Source organism: Thermobia domestica, chromosome 3 (assembly GCF_964235325.1).
Source record: "Thermobia domestica chromosome 3, izTheDome1.hap1.1, whole genome shotgun sequence".
NCBI classification, from domain to species: Eukaryota; Metazoa; Arthropoda; class Insecta; order Zygentoma; family Lepismatidae; genus Thermobia; species Thermobia domestica.
Window position 1 is genome coordinate 127,943,338 of NC_137456.1, and position 26,832 is coordinate 127,970,169.

The 26,832-nt window shown below is 35.3% G+C and overlaps 1 protein-coding gene across 1 annotated transcript in view; it reads right to left on the reverse strand.

Annotated features, from left to right (window-relative positions):
• Positions 1-1,371: 1,371 nt before the first annotated feature.
• Positions 1,372-26,832, reverse strand: part of LOC145680724 (uncharacterized) — a 59,749-nt gene continuing 34,288 nt past the window's right edge. Inside the window, exons 5-6 of the mRNA XM_081751668.1 lie at positions 7,549-7,737; positions 1,372-4,293 (exon numbers count right to left, since the gene is read on the reverse strand). Of these exons, the coding sequence (XP_081607794.1) occupies positions 4,166-4,293; positions 7,549-7,737 (317 nt within the window). The 3' untranslated portion in view covers positions 1,372-4,165. The remainder of the gene's footprint in view (positions 4,294-7,548; positions 7,738-26,832) is intronic.

Sequence of the window (26,832 nt, forward strand, 5' to 3'; positions counted from 1 at the left end):
TCACGGAAAAGAGCTTCTTCTCTTTCACATGCGAAACTCCTTAGAAGAATGAGTGGGTAATGATTCAAATCAGAAGTTTTAAATAAAATTCTCAGAAATAGCGATACGAGTAGAAAGGCAAGGACATTTTCAAGTGGTGGTTACGTTCATTAAGAACTAACTTCAGAAAAGCATGTGCCATAAACATAATGCTGCGTTAGCCACAAAATGCAATTTTATTCAATTGTAATACACGCAGGATTCGTCCCACTCATGCTGGTGTCTAGTATCGACTTTGAATTCCTTGTGCATGATTCAATTTATATAGGATATATGTTCGTAAATTCCCAAAACAATAGAAATATGTATTTATTTGTTTATAAAAAGGAAAAGAACTGAATAAAATTATTTGTTTAAAAGATTGTATATAAACCTGAGAATAAAAATAAAAATTATGCCAAAAATTGCGTTACGTAACAAAGACGTGACCCCCTTTCTCCCCCCTTATCACACTTCATAACGCAAGACAGAACCCCTTTTTCGCGTTACGTAATATCTGGGCGACCCCTAATGACGTTTTCGTACACGTAAATATTTAACACAATGTATAAGACTGCAGAATTTTAAATCGTTATTGAATGATATTGATGTTCCTCGGGAATTTATTGCTTCACAATCACAGGATAACTGGCACTCGCATTTGGGATATTTACCACACGTATCCTGAAGGTAATTAGTAGCAAAAAACGAAATTATAGTATCAGTAGAGGGCACTCTTCTATTATGGTATTGGAAGAATATTAATTCTAGTGATAGTCGACAATTATGGGAACACATTTGACACTAGGTTTTGTAGATATTTATAGAAATGCCCATTTACAAATCACTTATCGATAGTAGTTAATATGTGGCTACTCATGAGCGATGTATATTATTACTTTCTATTTGCTAATGATGTTTCTCTGCACTATTTGTTTTTGTTAAATGTGGGAAATTTATTCATATGGATTTCCTTAAATGCCTAGAAGCATTTGCATTTACTCATATGGTTTTACTTATGTTCCTATCTATATAGTGCTACTTTACAAGACCAATATAATCTTTCGTAAAACGTAGGAATATAAAATCGGGATTATACTGCATTTTGAAAAGAGTAAGAATTTTCAAATTCAATTTTCGACTATATGAATTTAAATATTATCTTTTTAAAGCGAAATATCGGGTTTTCCATACTGTTTTAATTTTTTCGGACTTAGATTGGAAGACAGTCTAGGTTTTTGTGAGCAGATTAATACTTTCAGATTTCACACTGCCAACTTTAGTAGTGCTATCTTATCTCTTGCGTGATGTCGTATTTTAATCGTGAGTGGTGTATTATTAAAACAATAAGAGTAAATTGTAAGTATATGTATTTACACCTTTTTAAGATACACATACAAAAAATATAATTTTAGTTGAAACAATATACATTTAGTGTAATATTTTTTCTTTTAAATTTCTTTGCTGATCATTTGAGACTTAAAACATAATATTGTTAATGCGAGGGACGCTTCTTAATATAGTCATAAAGTCATGTGCCTTTCCACTTAATACGAAGAAAAATAATGAAGCATGGGCATTTATTCCTGTATACCAAATACAAATGGCAACAAAAAATATTTATTTTAATATTGAGTTTGAAACCCTGGTTGATGTCTGAAACATTTGACAACATAGTGTAAGTCACAATGCTTGATGTTACTGTTAGGCTAGTTCTAGACGGAAGCATTTCTCGTAGCAGATGTACTGCCAAAAATCTCGTATAATATTCTATGGCATCAAAAGTATATGGTGCTTTTACACGGTAGCATTTTGATAAGCATCTTGTCATGACGTAGCAAACAAATCACTGGAGAAGAGCGCAATTATGGCTTCGAAACTAAACCGTGAGGTAGCTAAGGCTATAGTGGTTGTAACAACAGTTCTCGCCGATTATATTAGAAAACGAAAACCACAAAGAAGTATGTGGGCAAAGAGCATCCGTACTCCAACTCAGTTTTCTTTACTACAATTCAATTTTCGACACAGAACAAAGAGCATGGATATTTGGCACAAAATCTTTTGCTTCCTTTTAACACACCACGGCACTGCAATCGGACCAGAAATGCTGGGGAAATGCTACGAAATAGAGCAGGTTCTATCGACAAGAAATGCCATAGGATATGCCATGGCATGGGAAATGCTATACCATTTACTACTTTACACGGTAGGATATCGATAATACGATTTTTGCTATGAGAAATGCTACGATAAATGCTTCCGTCTAAAACTAGCCTCAGTTTACATGTTCTGCCTTCGCATTTTCTAGTGATTATCTGCTACACCGAGCAGCCCTTTAAACGTTTCCTGTTATGTACAATGTAATCACATAATTGTCGTGACTGAAAAAAAAATATTTCGTTTCAGTCGACAGATGGGACCACAGGAGAAGAGGAAATAGGAATAAGCCCAAGTTCTGCGGGTATATGAAAAAATGAAATGAAATCTTTGAGTTTTACGTCCCACGGTTATGCCGGTTAGGCTAAAGGAGACGGTGATTATGAGAAATGAATGAAATGGTGGAATGAAGAAAGTAGGAGGAAACGGGAGAACCCCGAGAAAACCCACGAACACGGTGTTTGTCCACCACAAAGTTCACTTGGTGGGGGGGTATGACGCACTCAATCTGAGCGAAGTGATATTGATTTGTTCCGTTTCTCGCACACACACAAAAGAATGACTCATATTGTATCAAAGACGAGAAGAATCCACAATAGAATATCCAGATTATCCACACGATTATCGCGAGTTACTTGTAATTCAAAATTATAAAATACCAATAAGTAGAGAGTAGTCAGTTGGCAAATCATGTAAAATAGATTTAAGACAGACATTTACGGAGGATCAGTAAATTCGGTCCCCTGTAGATTTGTGGAAATTTATACATGGTTTGAAGCTTCCTTGTGAGTATACGGTTTGCAAACGCGTCTTCGATATGGGGTACAAGGATTCAATTCTCGATAGGAACACGTGTCATTCATACTCTACATTAAACAACCTATCTACATGTTGGTGCTGAAAATGATTGGTCAAATGATTACTCATTTGCTTTAGAAAAAGACGAAATTGAATGTATACTTATTTCGATACATCACGAAAATGTTATTGCGCCTCTATTTTAGAAGTAAGTGAAATTAAATGAAATCTTTAAGTTTAACGTCCCACGATTATGTCGTTTGGGCTAAGAGAGATGAATGATTAAAGCAAGTGAATGATGTAAGAATTTATGGAATGAGAAAGTGGAGCACCCCGAGAAACCCAAGAGACACGATGTTGTTCACCATAAACTTATATACTTGGCCGGGGATGGGATCAGATACCCCATGGACCAGATGTAAGCGCTCTATCACTGAACTACTGTGCGTCCTCCTCTATTTTAAAAGTAAATTAATAAATATCCGATAAAGTAAATAAATATCGGTTGACGGTCTCACTTGATAATGTAAGTTAACTTTTCACTATAACTAAGTATTTACATCTATTTCAAATTTCACTCTTAAGTATATATGTCAATGGGCATGTAGACGAATGATTTTTAGAGAATAGATTGAGAAGGAAGTATTGTGCGTCAATGGTAGAGTGCTCTATCTGGTGCGAGGGATACCCGATTTGATTCTCCGCCTACATGAGTTTGTTGTGGACATATCATGTCCGTGAGCTTTTTTTTTTCTCTGGCTGTTTCTTCTCACGTTCTCATTCCAAAAATTATTTCTAATTCTCTTCAATTAATTCATCCACCTCCGTTGGAAGTAAGATAAGGAATTCATTTCATTATTTCTTTTCTTTGTGGTGAATAATGCACGTAAAATTAAATTAAATAATTCTGTATGTATCTATGTATGTTATTGGATAATAACAATTATTTTCTGTAATATTTGCACCTAATATTAGAATTTAAAGAATGTCTTCAAAGTAAAACATCGATGGAGGTTCCAAAGTCAGAGCATGATTTTTGCGACGAGAGGTGGGGAAACGGGTTACAAAGCCAATTTTGCTGCCATTGCCGATATGACTTCCTTGTTGTAGAACTCTTAGAGCCACCAATGGTTAACCCCAAATTCACGTGTTCTAGCTCTCCGAAATAAAATAATGAAGATGTTAACGGTAATTATTTTTTCCGACGCAGTCTCTTGATAATAGGAATAAATAACCAAGTAACTGCAGTCACTAAATTTGCCACAGCAAAAATCCTGAAGAAAGCGCCACATCCGTACTGCATAACATCATGATAGGTATCTGTAAGAAAAACAAATTATTAACCGTTGTAATATAACGAATAAAGGTATAGACATTAGAAATATGTAAACTTACAGGTGGTAAGTCAAATCGGTCGTAAGTCGGCCACGCAGTAGCAGATAGTAGCACATAGTACAGTATAAAATACCACTTCATAAATCATCGGTTGACGGTTTCAGTTGATCAAAATTCGTACAATATTTGGTCTTTCGAACTCTCACGAATTGTACAAATAAATTAAAGTTCACAGGGTGGTTACAAAACTCCGTCTTATTCGAGTAAATAAGCGCCTATGATTATCAATTAATTTGTCTAACTCATACGATTTAGAATTTGGACAATCAAATTTCGTACGATAGAGTGTAGCTGCTACCATACATATAATTCTCACCAATAATTTTTAATCTTTCATTCTAATTATTATTTTATAAGGCTTATTAATTTTACACATTTTCTTCACCTTTCTTTTCTAATACGAGTTTACTACTCGTTTAATATCTTCTTACAATCGTAATTTTTTTTGAGGTTAAATTCGAACACTGTCTGCTTGAGTACGAATTGGTTTACTTACAAAACAAACAAACAAATTTATTAATGTTCAGAATTGTTTATATTTATATAATCTTAGTAACAGTAACTTTTCTGTTAGTGATATGTTATTTTTCTCTTATGTCCATAAAGTCATCAGAGCAAAACGATAAAAAAATAAGATTTTTATTTTTTCCCTTGTGCATATACATTGGTTTCATAGTTATTATTTTCTCTTATTATAGTTTCCTATTATTAAAGGTCGTTGATAAGACTTAGGTAATAACCACCTAATCCAACCTTTACAACTAGTCGTAAGCACGGGTTGTCGTAAGTCACATAGGACGTAAGTATGCGACTAACTACACAAAGTTCAAAAATAAATTAAGCGGAAAAGCCAATACTCATTTATGTATTTAAATTAGAGCTTCACCTCGGTCGAGTGTGAGTTCTGAACTTACAATTTTTGGAATAGCAAATTTGAAGACGGCTAGACTAACTTATTCTGATGTACCAGAAAGCACAAGAATTAGGAGGGAAAGCTAACAAAAGTATACGAACGTTCGGCACCGAAGATCAAGAAGGTAATGTAACCACTGACCATCAAAAAATCCTTAGAATTTGGTAGAAATACATAAAAGATCTGTATGATCAGAAGAACCACCCCAAAGATATTGCGATCGAAGAAGAGGAAGAGGTGGATGATGATGAAAAAGGACCCAGTATATTGAAAAGTGAAGCAGTACAAGCAATCAAAGAAATGCGAAGGAGAAAGGCCACTGGAAAAGACGACATACTAGTAGATTTGCTCAAGGGATTAGGAGACAACGCAATGAAAGTACTGACTTCGCTTATTAACAAGATCTACCTGAGTGGAGAATGGAAAAAGGATTTTCTTGATGTTACAATGATTGCATTGCCCAAGAACAAACAAGCAAAGAAGTGCAGCGATCACAGAACCATGAGCCTCATTTCCCATACTGGAAAGATCATTGCACGCATACTGAATAGGCAGCTGGAAAGTAAGATAGATGAGAGGTTAGAAGATCAATTTGGATTCCGGAAAGGAAAAGGCACCAGAGATGCTATTGGATTGATGAGAATTATATCAGAAAGAATTCTTGATGTAAAGGAAGAGTTGTGTTTGTGCTTCATCGACTGGCGAAAAACTTTCGACCGAGTCAATTGGACGAAACTTATGAAAATACTTAAAGAAATCGGAGTCAACTGGAGAGATTGATGACTCATTCAAAACCTGTACACAGGACAACGGTGAAGCTGCGCTTGAATGAAGGAGAAACCAATAGTGTGGAGATTGGAAGAGGAGTCAGACAAGGATGTAGTTTGTCGCCCCAATTATTCAACATTTACAGTGAATGTTTAATGAAGGAAGCATTAATGGGAATTGGAGATTTCAAGATTGGAGGGCAGATCATTAACAAGATCAGGTATGCATATGATACGGTTATAATAGCTAAAACCGAAGGAGTACTACAGGAGATGATTGACAAAATAGTTGACACTGTGTTGTTGACAACTGTGAGACTGTGTTGACACTGTGTTTTGACAAAATAGTTGACAAAATAGTTGGAGAGAGGAAATATTTGGATAGCTTCGAAATGTGGTGTTAGAGGAAGATGGAGAAGATAAAATGAACAGAGAGAGCAACAAACGAAGATGTTTTAAAACGAATAGAAGAAAAGAGGACACTTCTAGCCACCATCCTTCGTAGATAGGCCAATTGGATTGGACACATCTTGCAAAGAAATTGTCTTCTTCACACCGCCATAGAAGGAAAGATGGAAGGGAAGCGAGAAGCGAGGAATAGGAAGAAGAAGAACACAGCTGATCGATGATTTGAAAGATAGGAGAAAATATTGGGAGTTAAAAGAGGGAGCTGAAGATCGACAAAAGTGGAAGAAACATTTCCAGGCCAACATCTAAAATTGAAAAAAAAAAAATCCTCATTAGTCCCAGGACCTGCCGAAAGGCAGAATACTTAATAATAATAATATACTAACTTATGCTAGAAGAAAAAGTTAAACTCCAAAGAAAAAAGAACAGAAAGATTTAACATTTCGTGATTTGTAAATTAATGAAACGGACAAAGAAATTAAACGAAATGTAATGTATAATCCAAAGAAAACTAATCGAGATCGTGGACTTCTTAGTAGTATTCTAATTACAAATACCAGACTGAAATTCAAATCTACTCAATTAAAATACGAGGGATGTTTCCCTCAACGTCCATAAAGTCATCAGAGCAGAACGAGAAAAAATAAAATCTTTATTTTTTTCCTTGTGCATATAAATTGGTCCTAACATTGCAATGAAAATATGTATTAAAACCCTTAAAAACACTTCTAATTCTATATTTGAGTGCAGTCCTACCAGAGAAGTTAGAAGCACTACTTGATTTTAACGCCACAGATGTGGAGCTCATCGCCTATATTTAAGAATCTGTGAATATGATTCGTACGCCGGAACGCGTAAACACCTAAAACTAATTTATCGTACTTTCATTAGCTTAAAGAAGGAATTTCTCCACACAAAATCACACTTCCGAAAACGTGGTGGTGATGATGTTTTTTTCCGCAATCTGAACATACTTCATTTCAATGAATATTTAGATTAAAATGTGGTGCTATTAATATTTTCTTTATGCTGTATCTTTTTAGAGTGTGTATCTTTTATTTGGAGCTACTCAAGTTACATATACTTCCTTACCCATTCCGAACGTAAACAAAACTATGAGAAGTCCAGTTGAAATCTTCAGAAGTCCTTGGGCGCTTGCAAGATCAGTTGACCCAGCTTCTTCTCTTAGCACTTCTTCCGCAGTGGCATATATGGCACCTGTACCAGTACCAATTAGTACGCATGATGCTACAAGCGAACTTGGTGCGGAGTCTGAAAGGACTAGAATAAAACAATAATAACATATGATACGAAGAATAAGTAACTGTATTGTACAATATTCTTATAGAACCACAATCCTTGTAATTTAAGCACGACCTAACATTGTCAAAAGAATGCGTTGGAAAGCAAGGAAAGCGTTAATTATTCCATCGCCCACTTTTCACGTTTATAAACTATTGTTGAAGAAGAAAAATATTATTACAGAGATAGGATTTGTATCCAAAAATACATCTAGAATGAACGAAGTTTCGTTATAGTAAAAAGAAGAAAATAAATACATGGTCGAACTCCAGATTTGCTATAGATTTACACTTCTCGTGCCTGTATATGCAAAACGAAAATTATGATGTTCGCTGATTCATTAGTCGACCAATGGTCTATTTGCAAGTAGATAGGTTGGTCTAGTACACCAAGCTACACCGTACAACATACTGAAACTTAGACCAAATTTTAAGCTTTAGGTTTCCGCGGGGTTCTTTAGAGATTTTTAAAAATCCTCCTTATTTTGAGGATAATTAGATGGAGAATATAGAACTTTGACTTTCTCGAAGAAGATTCCGACGACTTTGTTTACATTTCAGAAGTTAGTGTTACCCAACAACATAACATTTTTGATGATAAAAATGAACATGGCTAATTTTTCTAAGAAAATCCCAGAAGAGAAATTTACTGATGAGTGTCTTTTACGGTTGATTTTGACGTAAACGGTTTCGGTGAATTCGTTAATGTATCTATATAAAAGAAGAAATCTTACCCGCCTGACTGATTGATAACTAGGCCAAACTGCTTGAGATAGAAACTTGAAATTTGGACAGTACATAGTATAGTGACGTAAAGTATTTTTGGAGATTTGTGGAAAGTATTGTGGAAGGGTTCCAGTTATTACGGTAAGATGTGCATTTCCCGGAATTCTTTAAGGTTAGAGACATGAAATTTTATGTTTAGATTTTTCATTTAGAATGGAAGAAAAAGGGATGAAGGTAGATCACTAAGATTGTCTGTAAAAGGTATTAGAATTTCATGAAAATTCCTACTTCATATAAAATCTACTTATATGAAAAGTACAGAAAGAAGAACGTAAAATATTACCCGCAGTAGCATATGGGACTATTTACTAGTATTTCACAAATATTTAATCAACAACCCTTTAATAAGCCATTTCTCTTGGAAATATTCAAAATAACTAGTTCCTGGCTGGTGTGAAGTTTCCTAGGATGATGTTTGAAGACATTAGCTATAATGATTTTATTTATATGTCATAAGTATATCATTTAAAGTAGTAGTAATAGAATATAGACTAATAATTATTAAAAAGTCAGATAGAGAATCAATTATTTTTTAATAAAATCGATTTGACTTTTTTCAGCGGAATACTTAAATCACAATTGAATTGCTCTCGCTTATTGGAGAGAGCATATCTTAAGGCATCAACCCGGAAATTCAAACACCAAGGGTAGGGACATGCCGAAGATACCTCGCGATCGAGGTCGAGGTTTAAGTCGCGGTCGCACCCTCGATACTGGCACAAACATGGATTCAAATAAGTAAGCGCGTGCCGAAGATGTACGCTACATCGCGACCTAGAAGTCGACCGCGAGGGTGAATCAGTGATCGCGATGATGAACAACTGAGTTTGTCTTTACATCGATGTTCAGCGAAAGCATCGCTGTGGCTCATATTCTCATTGGCTCTGCCTGAAGCACTGCAGGGAATAAAGTCTTTATTTGTTTAGAATTTCGTCTGCAGAGGATTGTGTCTATGCCCGAGAGGTTTTGCTGCACTATTATATTTGATTATGAAAGATATATTAATAGAGGAATGTTCCAGCAATATGAAATAAGCAACACAAACATCATAAGAGGCACGTTTTAAATAGAGAATGGAAGAAAATAGCAACTGAAATGGGAATGTCAGATAAGTTATTTATTTGAGAATTATACTGTAGCTTATTATTATATAAGGCAATGGCGGTCACAGGGAGGAGGCTTTCGGTCTGAAGTCCGTAAATTGTAGAAGTTTTAAAGAAAACAGAAGCTACTGTTAATCATATCTATGCTTTAAAACTCCACGCCCTCCCCAATTCCGAGATTAATAAAAAGGATTTCTTATAAATTCGTTATTGATATAAGGTAAAGAAATACCTGTAAAGACAGGCACGTATCCATAGGGAGGAAACGTCGAATAATGGAATTGAAGTGCCAAAATTTCATTTGCTGCAGTTAATACTCCCTCCATCTCTAAACCTGAAGACATACATGATTTATTTATTTATTAAATTTTACTGGGAAACGATTTCTCGCCTGAGTGCTGAAAGAGGACATTTCTTCACAGAAAACTGAATAAAAAATAAAAGTCTTTGATTTAGAAATTTGATACAGATGAACAAGAGATGAGACTCAAATATTTTTGCGAAACAAGAGACGAGACTTTGGCGTCCATCCCTATTTATAAACTGTTTGGTCCTTTCAATTTCGAAATGTGGTTTCGCAGTGATTTTTATGCACTGACGGAATAATTTCCCATGCGTCACAGCAATGTTTCTCCTTAAGAGGGAGAAGGAGTGCGCCACAGCGGCCGGAAGATTGGTGTTCAATTTAACATGGGATCTCAACCATTTTTTAGGCAAATCATGGTTTCATTTCGTTCTTTCGCAAAAATGTCTCAATAGCTCACTCAATATGATGCATCTCATTTTAAAGGTGCAATTTGAACGCTGTGCGTGATATTTTCTTCTTATAAATACAGATAATTATAATCCAAATTCCCATAAGAAAATGATCAAAATTAGAGGGAAAAGTCTTCTGTTTTTTTACAGTAAGGAAAAGAGCTAAAAACTTCGGACTTTTTTGAGAATGGAGTACTATCTTTGTATTTGTGCGCTACTGTACTATTTTTTCGCTGTTTCCAATGACATTCATTACACAATCGATGAGAAATTATATCCTTCATTATTGAATCTACAGAAATCAGAAATCAGATTTTTTCGTGTTCACGTACTTGGCCGTCTAACTGCTAGATGGCACTATAGTCATTCCTCATCCCACTTTCCTTCTCAGCGGGAGCCAGTCCTTTTGAAAACCTACTTTGAACTTCTTAACAGGGGCGGGAGGAAGGAAGTCGTTGTGAAGAACGGGAACTTCAAACACGAGGAATGGCAAAATTTATGACCTCTTTAGTTGATGGTTTCTGTTTCAGCAGTACAGTGTATTTGTAGGTGGTTTCTATGAGAAGAAGTAATTTGTGTTGGTAGCGATAAAGTCAACCTTTCGACATAGATTTGTGAAGGAGAAGCCGAACCAAAGTCTTCGTTTATCTATTCCAAGAAAGAAATGAAAGCTTCCTGCAGGACTGAGAATATACATACAAGAGAAAAAATAAAATACATTATTATAATCTTATTATAATAATCGAGTAGATTAATCCCCGAAATATTCTTTGTTTACCTGTCAAAAAATCAAGAATAATATAAAGCTCTTTCATCAGCTTCCATCGTACAACATACTAAACACAAACATTATATATATATATATATATATATATATATATATATTGTAGCAGCACTCGATTTTCGAGTAAATTGATTTGTATATTTTTGATTCTGTTTTAATGTTTATGTCATAAAAATCATTTATTAAGGTTATGGGAATTAAATGTTGTGTATGAGAGTATAATGCAAGCTGCACAATGTTGCTAATGTTTGTGTCAGCAGTTTGTTGTAAATAAATGTGAATAAGAATGTCTTCGTTGAGAGTCTGGCAATGTAGGAAGGAAATGTTGACAATGTGTCTATCCTCACATTAGCCAGATTCTATACATTGTATAAAGTGAATCTGTAAGATTTCACGAATTTCACGAAATTACGGATATGCGGAGAATTGCTTAGAATCGGGAAATCAGAGCGTGTCGAGGATTGCAATTTTGAGTCTTGACACATGGAAGGAATTTGTCTCTCCATGTGAAAACGGTGTCGCACGTGCTGCAAGCAGACGACAAGCAGACGACGGAGGTTGGACAAAGCTCAACAAAACCACAGGACGAGAGAGGTTTTGGATCAAGTCCTGGAAGTCCATAGAGGAGTCCTCAGGGTGCAGTTGATCGAGTCTATGATCAAGTCTTAGTGATCAGTCTTTGGTTCGAGTTCTTGGAGAACCAAGCTTTAGTCGCGAGTCAGCCAGATGTCAGGAGAAGGAAATACCAAATCATTCTAACAACGTAGAACATCACGCCGAGAGTAGCAATTGAGAGGAGCCATACCTCAATGCTCGTTCTCGTCTTTCAACAGTAAGGAGATTCAGCGTAAAGGAGCCGAGTTCAACGCTAGAGCAACGTGGGAATTACACCAGATTATCCAGGTATGTGTTGCACCGACTCAGGGCTCAAAGGCTCAATACTTGACCGTTTCTATACCCGTCTGGCAAATTATTCTTAATATCCGTCATTACTAGCGTTCTGAAATCTTACAGTAAACTCATAAGTCAAAGAAATACAGTGATATTAAATTAATGAAGTGGATGTATCTTTATTTGATTTATCCCCAATGAGAAACCTCTCGCAAATTAATATCAAAGTTTATCCCACTCATTCTAGATGGTGAGTGGAAGGCATCCAGTTACACTCAACTTTGCATCCCCAATTAGGCACTGAGTGGCTGGGTTGTCATGGTTGGAGATTGCTGGCTTGTAAAGATCTCAGTAAATAGTTAAATCCCTCCCATCCCTCCCATGGTAGGAGATGCTTTGGGTTTCAGTCTCAGTAGATTTATATAATTAAGCCCTCCCTTCCCACCCATATTTTAGATGATATTATATTACGTAACTAAAACCCACCCTTCCCACCCTCTCTTCGATGAAGTGTAATTTTAAGTATTGTGATCGTATTTTCTCGAATTAGGTTAAGGTATTAAGTTATAATATGTTAATTGATATAGTGTGAATTTAAGGTTTTGCAATAAGAAAATAATTTATCCGACTCTCCCGACCAGTTAATTAAAGTAGCTCGAATATACGTGTTATAAGAATAAATAATTTTAAGTAATTAATAAGTAAATGAGTAACGAAAGTATTCGTACGAGAGCACAAAAAGCGGCAAAAGGAGTACAGGTCGGAAGCTTGTTTAATATTGCGACCTCGAGTAAGAAAAAGCAAGAAAGTGTAAAACCTAATTTGAAATTAGGACCCGTCGAGAATTTTCCGTCCAGTCCTATAGCAAAATCTTATACGGAAGATTTTACATCAATCTTTCCATTTGAAAGTAGCGTAATAGGTAATAAGCAGTCAAGTAGTTCAAAAGAAGATAAAATGGCGACAGGCGTAACATTTTATTCCGATGTAAACAAACTCCCGAAGTTTGACTTAAAGACAGATAATGATATAATTGGCTTCTTTGATGAGTTTGACGATGCGTGTCAAATGGCAGGCGTGAGTGAGGATAAAAGAAAAGAGCTGTTACCTAGTGTATTTAAAGGGAATGGTAGACAATGGATGAAAGTGTTTTTAAAGAGAAGGAATGTTAGCGAAATTAGTTATAAGCAATTACAGAAAAGTATAATAGAGGAATTTACACGTACAAATGTAACATTAGATATAGAGGAACGTATAAGAGAAAGGTTGCATCTCGAGGATGAACCTATAATAAATTATGTGTACGATATGCTAGTTTTGTGCGAAAGATTAGACGCTAGCATGGATGACAAAAAGAAAATAGGGATAATCGTAGGTGGCCTTCAGCCATATTTCATGGAACGAGTAGGAACTAACTCGTATTCGACAATTGACAAATTTGTAGAGGATCTTCAGAAAGTAGAGAAGAATAAGTGCAAAGTAGAGAAACGCGTCAAACGGGAAAACGGAAAGGTTACTGTCAAAGACCTTCTCAAGAAAATGAGAGAACAAGTAGAAGAGGAGGATAGCGATGTGGAAATTGATAAGTTGCTGTTAAAGAAAGAGATTAAAAATAGGGAAGACGTAAAAATTAAGCAAGAACAACCAAGTATCACTCAGTTGGGTGAGCTAGAGAAGAAAATAGAGAAATTACAGTTAACATTTTCGACGAAGTTTCAAGACCGGAATAGTAGAGAAGATAAAAGCGATAGTGATTCGAAGCAACAGAAGAATAATAGTAGTAATTTTAGAGGAAATATAAATTTTCGTAATGGAGGACGAAATTTTTACAAAAACAATGGAAATAGGAGCTGGAATCGGGATAATAATAATAGTTATAATAGGAATAGAGGTTCTAGCGGATACAATAACAGAAGAGGATTTAGAAATAATTGGCGTAGTAACCGAGGTGGAAGGAAGACAAATTTTTGGCAACAACGAGGGAATAGTTGTTGTGCTAACGGTGTTAATGGTCCATCATGGTGCCAAAATCATAGTCAAGTAAATGGTCCAGTACAGTATGTTCCAGTGGTACCGAACCAGATAAATGGTACAACTTACTATCAGGCTACAAGTTCAAATAATTTAAACTAAGTCAAACTGTAAATGACAGAGGCGCATTTACAGGCGGTAAATCAAAAGTTAGAGAAATAGTAGCCTCTACGTTAAAAGATAATAATATGCTCTATGTTCCGATAGAAGTAGACGGGAGAAGTCATAAGGCGTTGATTGATACAGGATCGCAGATATCCATTGTAAATGAAAAGCTAGTCCCACCTAGTGCGAAGGTAATCCCTAGACCAACACGTATTCGTGGAATAACACAGAATGTGTTAGTAGTAAATAAGATCGCTGTGATTAGATTTAAAATGGCCGGACAGACATTTCATTTGGAATTTCGCGTAGTGAAGGATTTTCCGTATCAAGTTTTGATCGGGAATGATTTTTTACAGAGTCAGAATTGCCAAATAAATTACGGTCAGAATAAATTGACATTGCAGAGATTTGGAAAGCCAAGATTAAGGAAAAGGGAAGAACAGGAGTCTGTGACTTTGTCTGATAATGCAGCTTTAGGAATAAAACATTGTATTAGACCAAGATGGGTACTAGGTCATAAGGTACGATTGTTACCTAGGACTAAGACTACTGTGGAAGTAAATTTGGTTAGTTCTTGGAATAACAGGGAATACTTGTTAGAGCCGGACAGAAAGATAGAAGCCCAATACAATGTGTTGATCCCGCGCGCACTTTTATCGGCTGAGAATAATAAGATCGAAATTATTAATCCATCCAATAGAGCAATTTTATTAAGACCAAATGTAACGCTAGGAAAAGCTGAAGAATGTGTAGATGAAGAACAATTGAAGAACGAAGGATTATCAAACGAGGATATAAATAGTATTTTAAGATCCCGTAGGAATTTTGATAAATCTCGATTGAAATTTGGGACCGAAACGAAACCGGAAATTAGGAAGCGAATTGAGAGTTTATGCTATGATTTTGCGGATGTTTTGCATGGCAGGATGACGAATTAGGCCAAGTAAAACATTTTGAGCACCACATCGAAACGAAAGTACCATTTAGACGACACCAATATCCTATTCCCATAGCGTTAAGAGATAAAGTTAAGGAACAAATTAACATTTTTTAAAGACAAGGAATAATTGAAGAAAGTGCAAGCGCTTATAACTCTCCGATGTTGTTTATACAAAAGCCGTCAGGGGGTATTCGGGCAGTTCTTGACTGCCGTTTTTTGAATAAATGCGTAAAACTGCACAGCATTGCGCTGCCTCCGATCCATCAAATTTTAACTTGCATGGGAGGACATAAATATTTTAGTATTTTGGATGTAAAGTCAGCTTACCATCAAGTGCCTATTTCTGAGGAGTCACGGGAGTATACCGCATTCAATATACCAGGCGTAGGAGCCTGTCAGTATCGAGTTCTTCCGATGGGATACTTACAATCGCCCGCTATATATACAAAAATAATGGCGATGACCCTGGCAAATGTGAATCCAGAGTCAGTTTCCTATTATATGGATGATGTATTTTTATATACGAATAATCAGGAGAAAATGGTAGACGTACTACAATCAGTTTTTAAAAGGTTGAGACATTACGGACTCAAACTATCTGTAGAGAAATGTCAGTTCATAGAAAGGAAAATTTTGGCTCTCGGACACATTGTCAGTGACGCAGGATATGAGGTTAGCCCGAAGATAATTCAGGCAATAAAAGCATGTAAGGCCCCGAATAATGTAAAGCAGTTAAAATCTTTTCTTGGTCTAACGAATTACGTTAGAAAATTCTGTAAGGACTATGCCAAAATCACATCAGCGTTTCAATCAATTTTGAAAAAGGGTCACAAGTTCGAGGGGAATGAATCACACCAGCAGGCGTTCGATCAATTAAAATCAGCGTTAATTAATGCACCATTATTAGCTCCGTTTAGGGAAGATTTGGACACGAGAGTGTACACTGACGCATCGACTAGTTCGATTGGTGGAGTTTTAATGCAAAAACAGGCTAATGGTGAATGGACACCAGTAGCGTACTACAGTCGCGTGTTACGTCCACAAGAGAAGACCAGACACATAGTGGAGTTAGAAATATTGGCAGTGATAAGATCATTAAGAGCATTTAATTATTACTTGTTCAATAAAGAATTTGAGCTGTACACCGATTGTAAGGCATTAAAGTATTTGCAAACGTCACCCAAATTAGCTCCGAAACTGGTGAGATGGAGTTTAGACTTAGCCCAGTATAAGTACACACCGGTGCATTGCCCTGGAGAAAAGAATCCTAGTGATATTTTGTCCAGGAACACCGACATTGAACCAACAGTGGAAGATATTGAGTTAGAAACGTTGAAAGTGAATTCCGAAGATCTCCAAGTTAATTTGACCTTTGACAAGGACATTGATGTTGGCGAGTTACAGAGAAAAGATTCATATTTCGGACCGATTATGCATGCAATTGAACACCCAGAGGGTGCTGACGTAAAGGCCGAAAAACAAGCTCGATGGTATACGGTAAAGGACAATAGGCTTTATAGAACACAACGAATGGCAGGCGGTACAAAGTTATTATTATGTATTCCTTATGCATTAAGAGAACAGGTATTCAAGAACCTACATTGTTCGGTATATGGTGGCGGACATTTTTCTTACACGAAATGTTATAAACGTGCACTAAAGTTAATATATTTTCCGAACATGAAGAAATTCTTCATGGAGAAGATAGGTGAATGTATAAGTTGCCAGATACAGAAAAGAAAGACAGGAAGAGTACCGTTTCACGCGCAGACGTACCCCTCTTATGCTCCATTCCAGTCAGTTGTGATGGATGAGGTTGGTCCTTTCAAATTGTCTCGTAGCAATAGAAATAAATACATTATAGTATTTGTAGATAATGCAACTAGATTTGTTATCGCTAGAGCGGTACCCGCAGTAACGGCAGAGATCGTTGCGCAGGTAATATTCGAAGATCTGATTACGAAACATGGGGTTCCATCTCAGATCCATCTGGATAGGCTATCATCTCATCCCAGCAAAATCTTGGAGGAAATGTCAGAGAAATTTGGAATGCAATTGCATTTTGCGAATACAAGCGCCCATTATTCGATAGGAAGTGCAGAGAGGGCCATTGGCTCATTACAGCAAGTAATGAAGCATTACATTGACAAGGATTTTTCAAACTGGGACGAGATCTTGCCAAGTTTGATATTTACTATTAATACGCAAGTGCATGATGGTACTGGTTTTTCGCCATACTATCTATTGCATGGAGTCGAACCAAGAACGTTTCTTGAACAGGACCTAGACATTCCTTGCGAATACGTCGACAATGAGGTGAGACTTCAGAGCATAAAAGAGGCACGACAGCTAGCGTATAAGAATTTGCAGAGAAGATTTAGATCTCAGAAGAAGCAAATAGAGAAAAAGTTTGATCAACCGAGTTTTGAAATTGGTCAAAAAGTGTTAATTAGGGAAATGCCAAGAGCAGGTTTGCCCGCATGTTTTGGTAACCGTTACAATACAAAAGGGGTAATTGTGGACAAGATAAACAATAATTCATACAAAGTACAGTATGAAACTAAAAATGGTGAAAAGAAGAGTGACACTATAGACTGAAGACGATTAAAATTATTTGTAGAAAGTAAAAATGGTGAAAAGTTGGGTGACACAGATCAAACATCAGATGGTGATGAATAAATTTGGATTTGGTGGAAAAAAAATTTAACATAGGGTCTAATGTAACTATGGTACAAATTGGGTCTACCGATGAAGTGTCAGAAAGGGGGCACTTTCTCAACCAAACCCTAAACCCGAGATTGGAGGAAATGCTAATCTCCATCAGGAAATTTCCCGAATCGATAGACACTTTTTGAATTATAGTTACTAGAGTTGTGAATAAATAATAAATGTATGGAATGTAAAATTAAATTAAATAATTAAAATCAGTTGACACCTAGAAAGTAAAATAAAAATATAGAATACATAGGAATAAATAAATTGTTGACAGTAGGCTAAAACACAAATAAATAAATAAATGAATAGTAACAGGAAATTAATATTAGGTTTTACTAATTCCAGAATTTTATTCGAGACTGAAAAGGAAACATTAGAATATGGAAACAACAATGTGGGTGATCTATATAAAGTTGATAGTTATGGTTCATTTTGGAAAATCAGACGATCATCATCAAGTAACTATGAAGGACGTAGGGATAGCCCTAACGCAAGATTCGTTGGCAGTTCATGCGTCAAATATGGTTTATACAACTATTCGATTACATGTTAATTTTCACGAAGCTGTGCCGATGCACAAAGTGTGTAGTGAATCATATGATATTTTAGAAGAGTACGCAGAAGGGGAAAGACAATTTAGAATTAATATAATAAATTCAATACCATGTCAATTTGTATTCATAAATGGTAGTTCTAAATGTATGGAGTCAACAAGGACTAAACGCTCAATTTGGTCTATGCTATTAGGATTTGGGTCTATAGGTTTGTCAACCTATAACCTAATACACACACAACAGTTGTCTACCTCGATTCAAAAATTATCTGAACACGAAAATGTATTGGCTGAGGAAATTCACAAGTTAAAAATATCGCATAATGAGGAAATTTCAATAATGCATGGCGTGGTAGTTAAGGTACATCATGTTCTTCAGAATGTAAGGAGTAAACTGCAAGAGATGTATTGCTACTTGCAGCAAGCTCAAAGGAAAATTTTGACTAATCTATTTTCGCATTTAGCTAGAGAAAGAGTCAATAAAATATTCAACGACATACTTAGCAACCAATTATCCTATCATATTTTGTCGAATTTAGATGTGAACAAATTTATAAATAGTCATGATATCTTGAAGCATTCAATTTATCGTTCTGATATAGGAATGTTCTATCGAGTATCGTCGATTTACTTAATGAAATACAACTATAATGAAAACAACATCGACTTATTATTAAAAACGCCTATTGTTTATGAAAATACTGTATTAAAAATGTTTAATGTAATTTCAATGGGTTATCTAACGAACAATTTTCGAACGTACTACAAGTTACCGGAAGTGGTATACTTAGCTAATGGAATATATCACACACTAGATCGATCGAAATGTGAATTCAAGAGTTTCTTGTATTTTTGCGAGCAGATATCACTAGATGATGCAGCTAAGTGCTTGAACAACATTGTGTTCAATGGATCGCTAAGTGGTTGCGAACAACAAACAGAGAAATACCTAGGCAAGGTAGTGTACAAATATACTCATGCTGGAGTATTATACTCATCATTGGTAGAAGGATATGTGACTAAGCTAGGAAAACATCACGAAGTTACATCGACGAAGGTAAATTTTGGGAATAATTGTTCGTACTTCATTGATTACAGTTTATTTGATAACCTAATTTTTGGAGAATTGGCGATTCCAACAAGAAAAGTAATAAGCGTAAATAATAAGCATTTAAGTTTGATAGGAAATTGGACGCTAAAGCAATTAAATTTTAGTATACACCATGAGGAACTCAACAATGTAGCAGAAAATTTATTAAAACTGAAAGTGGATACCACTGTACCACTACTAATAATTAGAACGAATTACATAATGTATGTAATAGCAGCCATCATAGTAGTATTAATTGTTTCAGTCATTGCATTAATAACGTTGTACTGCAGACTGTATAAATCGATAAGAAAATATAAAGTAGAAAACAATGAACCATAATAATCATAATAATAAAAATAATAACAATAATAATAATAACATTATTTAGTATCATATTGTATATAAATTGTTTGAATATTCCGTGAACTAGAACGAGAAAAGTCTAGAAAAGGTTGTAAACCACGTTGTAAACAATACAATTAAGTATTGGTAATTTTTGAAAAAAAATGAAGTCGAGTGTAAACAAACATGTAAATGTGTCAAAAGTGTTCAAATCATGCATTCCATACTCACCAAACAGCCATCACCAATAGTAAACACCATCACCACATAAAGGTACAAGGTTAAGTAAACAAAGTCTATAGTCTATGATAGTCCATAATAGTGATACTACCCAAACCGGATAGGTTGTATTGTAATACGGTGTACCAAACGATGTCCCATTTCCATATAAAGTGTGAACGAAATGGAGAAAATAGTGAAATAAGGATAGAAATAGATGAGAATAGATAACCTAGATGAATCTAGGATAGTAACATCAATCAAGGATAGATAAAGTCAAAAACATTCAAACATTTAAGAAGGGATAAGGAAAATAAATGTAGAAAGTAATAATATTAGTAATAACAACAATAGAAATAGTTAATAATAGATAAGAATAGACGAAATAGTAATAGGTTACTATTATAGTAATAGTAGATAGTATATATGCATAATTACTACAAGTGTTTTTATAAAATAGAAAATAATGAATTTTATATTGTATGTATATGGTGAATGAAAGGGTTAAAAGATGCAAATAAGCATAGATAAAGCTAGAAATAATTCACAAATAGTGTTAAAGATGTTTAGTGTATGTAGTAATAACGTATTTACTCATTATTTTTAAAGTCCGAAAATTTTTGTAAGTTTTAGAAAAGAAAAGAAAAGAAAATAATATATTTTATTATAATTAGTAATAATCAATCAATATTGATTGAAAAGAATCATTAGAATTATTAATTTTATTGTGGAACGTAATTTGTAAACGATACGAGCAATGCTCATATATTATTCAGTATGGATTTGCGTCAAACAGCTTTTGAATGCTCTGAGCAGCAAGAGGTAAGAATGAGAAGTGAGACCCCGCGAGAGAGTATCTCCGCGAGAGGCTACGTTAGTCTCCACTCCAGGTCTCAAGCAGAAGGAAAGGCGAATGATTCCGAGTGAACTCGAACGAACACGAAAGGAGTCACTCTATCCCGCTTCGCTGTAGTCCCCGTAAGCTTGATGTGGCATCCCAGTTCGAGCGTAAATCTATGTAATATGTTTTTAGAAATTCTAGAAAAATTAGTATTTAATAAAATTAACGATATTTAAACACGTAGATGATTAAAATAAAGTTTAAACTACATTAATACGTATGAAATAAGTACTAAAAGCTTAAATATAGAGAGATATAGCGAGTATAATTTAATGCTATATTTATGGTAGAAAAAGAGTGAAAACACGAGTTTTTAAGTGTGAAACATAGTCTCCAAGTTATGGTTAGAAGGACTTCACACATAGCTAAAGTTTTAACGGTCACGCACGAGAATTACTAAGAAAGTAACAAGGGTGCTCGACACAGAAAGAACAAAATAAGACTGCTTCAAAAAGATGCGACTTTTAGAACGCAAAAGTGTAGGCAGACACAAGATAGGAGTTTTAATTATTTAATTAACTATAATAAATGTAATTTTCTACGAGTTTTAAGTAGGCCTATCCCGACTTTATCTATTTCTCGTCTATTTCAGATAATATTCAAAAACGAAGGAAATGGACATCAATACAATATTATTATTAATATCAGCGTTAGTTTTAGGAAGTGTATTAGTTGTAATAGTAATTATCACATGTTATATTTTGTTAAGATTAAATAGGATAGAGAGAAAATACGAAAATAGTGTAAGAAATAGTAAAAATAATGTAAGATCAAACATAGATTTAGAAGTAAATGGTAGAGATGAGTCTGAGACTTACGCACTCTCCCAAGTATCACCAATTTACGCCACAATTTTAAATACGAGCAAATCTACACTAAAAACTATCCCACAAAGCACTGATATCACTATTTTTAAGAATTTGCCAGATGTAAGTATAGCGGATTGTAGTAAGAGCACTGAAACTGAGCGGGAAAACACACACTTGTACCACATCACTACAGAAGATGAGAAACACACTAATACATCAATGGGACACTATGAATCCACGAAAACCGACGTTTTCATCGAAAATTCCGACAAACACGGGAAAACTGAGTGCCCGAAAAACATGAAAAGTGAATATTTTTATCCTTGCGACGTGGTGGTATTATAAAATATAGTGTTTTAAAACTAATAACGAAATAATTGCTAGTGAATATTAACACCCAGTGTTATCCGTACAAGAGTGACGCACAAACAGAAGGGCAGAAAAGGAAGTCAAGTTAACCTTGGTTGAAAAGTGTTGATCTTGCAGTTACCAAGCTGGAAGTATCTGCAGCATATCCAACGCCCTGTGGCAAGATTTTATTTGCGTTCATGCTAAAATGTCAGTGATTAAAATTTTGATGAAAATAAAACAATTATATTTTCAAGTTTTACAGTGCTAATGTAAAAATATTAACTAACTATGTTTTAACACTATGTTACAAGTTTTTGTTTTTAGATTTCCAATCACATAGCGGTGGAAATAAATGAAGTTGAACCAGTACTGATACGGCCAATAAATTCATTGGTTGGCACGTATGGACAGACAGAGTAGTGGTAATTTTTGGTAACATGAAACTCTAAAAGCGTTGTTGCGAAGAGAAGATTATTCAAGAGTACTTGTAAACGAGCATATATAATTATGCACAATCACTCTTGAGCAAATGTGATGAGCAAGTATTTCAGCGAAAACTCACTAAAATCTATCTCAGACAAGTTGATAGGAACTTCTATCCCCACCACCTACATGCTAGCTGCCTACTGTTTGAGACGGGGGTTGTGCTGCTGTTCTCTTTAGCAATACAAGCCCCCATTCGCTGCTATGTAGATATTTTTAAAAAACAGTGTGTAAACAACCAATTGAAACTTTTTGTATTTTATAATTATAGGAATTAAGAAAAGATTAAAGATTCAAATATATATTTTAATAATTTTAGGTGAAGGAATATTAATTACTTTTTTTTCTATAACTATTTTGCACAATTATACATATTTTATTTAATTTCAAATTTATATTTATCTTTCAATATTGATTCAGTTTATAGATGTACAGGGTGTTTATGGAAAATCGCCCTCTTACGAGGTCTACCTTGGATTGCGAGGCAACCAAGTTTTTAAGGGGGGCCATGTAGCAGCACTCGATTTTCGAGTAAATTGATTTGTATATTTTTGATTCTGTTTTAATGTTTATGTCATAAAAATCATTTATTAAGGTTATGGGAATTAAATGTTGTGTATGAGAGTATAATGCAAGCTGCACAATGTTGCTAATGTTTGTGTCAGCAGTTTGTTGTAAATAAATGTGAATAAGAATGTCTTCGTTGAGAGTCTGGCAATGTAGGAAGGAAAAGTTGACAATGTGTCTATCCTCACATTAGCCAGATTCTATACATTGTATAAAGTGAATCTGTAAGATTTCACGAATTTCACGAAATTACGGATATGCGGAGAATTGCTTAGAATCGGGAAATCAGAGCGTGTCGAGGATTGCAATTTTGAGTCTTGACACATGGAAGGAATTTGTCTCTCCATGTGAAAACGGTGTCGCACGTGCTGCAAGCAGACGACAAGCAGACGACGGAGGTTGGACAAAGCTCAACAAAACCACAGGACGAGAGAGGTTTTGGATCAAGTCCTGGAAGTCCATAGAGGAGTCCTCAGGGTGCAGTTGATCGAGTCTATGATCAAGTCTTAGTGATCAGTCTTTGGTTCGAGTTCTTGGAGAACCAAGCTTTAGTCGCGAGTCAGCCAGATGTCAGGAGAAGGAAATACCAAATCATTCTAACAACGTAGAACATCACGCCGAGAGTAGCAATTGAGAGGAGCCATACCTCAATGCTCGTTCTCGTCTTTCAACAGTAAGGAGATTCAGCGTAAAGGAGCCGAGTTCAACGCTAGAGCAACGTGGGAATTACACCAGATTATCCAGGTATGTGTTGCACCGACTCAGGGCTCAAAGGCTCAATACTTGACCGTTTCTATACCCGTCTGGCAAATTATTCTTAATATCCGTCATTACTAGCGTTCTGAAATCTTACAGTAAACTCATAAGTCAAAGAAATACAGTGATATTAAATTAATGAAGTGGACGTATCTTTATTTGATTTATCCCCAATGAGAAACCTCTCGCAAATTAATATCAAAGTTTATCCCACTCATTCTAGATGGTGAGTGGAAGGCATCCAGTTACACTCAACTTTGCATCCCCAATTAGTCACTGAGTGGCTGGGTTGTCAATATATATATAGTGGCGGATCCAGGATATGATCAAGGGAGGAGCTAAACCATAGTTTGTCTCTTTATCCAGAGTAAACAGGACTGAAGCCCATTTTATCCAGTGTATACCTGAACGTCAAGGGGGGGGGGGGTTATAGCCTCTATAGCCACCTTTGGATCCGCGCCTGTATGTGTATACTGTTTACAGTGCCGGATTTACGTATAAGCTAAACAAGCTATAGCTTAGGGCCCTGCTCTCTTGGGGTCCAAAAATCTAAAGAAAAACTGGATATACATTTCTAAAATATAAGAAAATTAAAAAATAAAATAAAATGTATATATACGTAGCAACAATGCTTCCTGCTGTGTAGCCTACGTTCATGTAATTAATGGGGCTCCTTCTGCTAGTCTGCTTTCTAAATTATCTCTAGTTTGTTCATTTCTGTATGTAGGGTGCCTATGTTCATCTGGACACAGAAAGGACCCCATTACCTTAAACAGCTTGGAGCCCCACGAAACCTAAATCCGACTTTGACTATCTATTTATGCATGTTTGCTCCCTCTCTTTTCGAAGCAGTTTCTTTGATATTGCTTCAGATTCCGGCAGGTTTTACCAAGGAGGGAAGAGTCCTTACTCATTCCAGGCATTCAAACTAGGGACTGGACTACTTGCTTCCAACATTCTGTCCCCCATGTATCCTGGTCTGAATCAATTGCCTAAAGCCCATAAAACATTCAAATTCAAATGTAGATGTTGTTCATCAGTGTCGACACCGAAATATTTCTCAATCAATGGTAGGGGTGTTTGGTATCCTCAATCTGTCTCCCTCTTATTAGCGGAGAAATACTCTATATTCGGTAGTAATTTTTATTTATTTATTTATTTATTTTAAAAGTGCTGTTTAATGTATCGCATAGGAAACTAAATTTTTATATACCCTAGTAGTATAGAAACGCACCATACGGTACCTTACAAAATAAACATCCTATGCCAAGGATGCAAACATTAACAATAATAATAGAAAAACATACTAATAAACATTTTAAAGACATTCTTTCATTAATCAAGTCGCACTTAAAAGTAGAAAACAATTTTGGTTATGCATGACTTAAAAAAAAAAAATGGAATGCGCTCTAATATAGGCTTACATACAGTTACTTTATAAATTCTTAAAATGACGCACCCCATTCTTTTATTTAGGCTTGCATAAATAAGATTATTTTCAACTTTTTAGTGCGAATTGATTAACAAAAGAATGTCTTTAAAAGGTGTTTTATCATTTTTTTTATTCGTTGGACACATTTTCCAAATCCTAAAGTGATATGCAACCAGGGAAATAAGGGCTGGTTAAAGGCTAGTATTTATTTTAGGATAAAATAGTTGAAAATAAAAACATTAAAATTTGCTTTTAAAATAAATAGATATATTGCAAAGTATGAAAGTAAAAATGAAATATTGTATTGTCGCCGGACTTACGTCGCTCTGTGACAGTTCTTAGTTCTGTGACGTCAGGAAATAAGTTCAATGTATACGAACACTTATTCAATGTTTGAAACAAACACCTGTTACGTCCTTGTACACTCATCTCCAAAATGATTGTCGCATATCTATAACTGTCTCCATGTAAGAATATAATGTAATACTGAATTTGCTGGGTACTTTTAATACTGATACTATGTGTATAATCGGGAAATGAATATATGGTAAATTTCATAGGAAAATATTTATAAATACGAAAATTAGAATGAGTAAATCATAATGTTGCTAAATGGTCACGGAAGTTTTATTTTCGTTTTATTGTTCTTATTTACTCCTCTTCTGACATGAAACTTGCATACATGTCTCTGCCGATTGTACATATACTAACATTATAAGAAATACCGGGTGAATTCGTTATCAAATTATATTCCTACAACCAGTGGTGCCCACCCCCCCTTATGTCCATGACGCACCCCCCGCAATTGTCTATCCATAGGTATTCTTCCATGAAAAAACTTTTCGATTAATTTTACCCCCCCCCCGTCAAACATATTTATATAGATTTTTAACCCCCCCAAATATTTCAATGACGCAGTTTGCGTCATAGCCCCCCCTTGTGGGCACCCCTGCTACAACAACATATTTATAGACATGCGACAATAATTTTGGACATGAGTGTACCTTCCTGAAGAATGTGACACATCTTTTAATTCTATTGTTAATGAAGTGGTCTATTTTCCCAAATAAAAACCAATACCAAGCAGAGCATATGCTCCCTCCTGTCCTTCTAAGCCGGTACCCAAGGCTAAATGTAACATTGCGCCCCTTTCCTGTTGTAATAGGAAAAATTCAGGATGGTCAGCTACTGGTATCGATCCCAGGACCATTCGAATGTGAAGGCGAGACAGAGGGTAAATCTGGTGATCATATTTTGAAAAGAAAATAAAGAAATGGATTCCACTAAAAAAGAGTCACATTGCCAATACATTTCAGATCTTTGTCTGGGTTTTCTGCCTTTCAATTCCAAGTTTTTTTTTTTTTTTTAACCACGAAGGCCCAAAATAAATTAGAATATCGACTCTCCCGTTTTTTTTTTTTTTTTTTTAATATTTGCATGGTTCTTCATTTTATATCA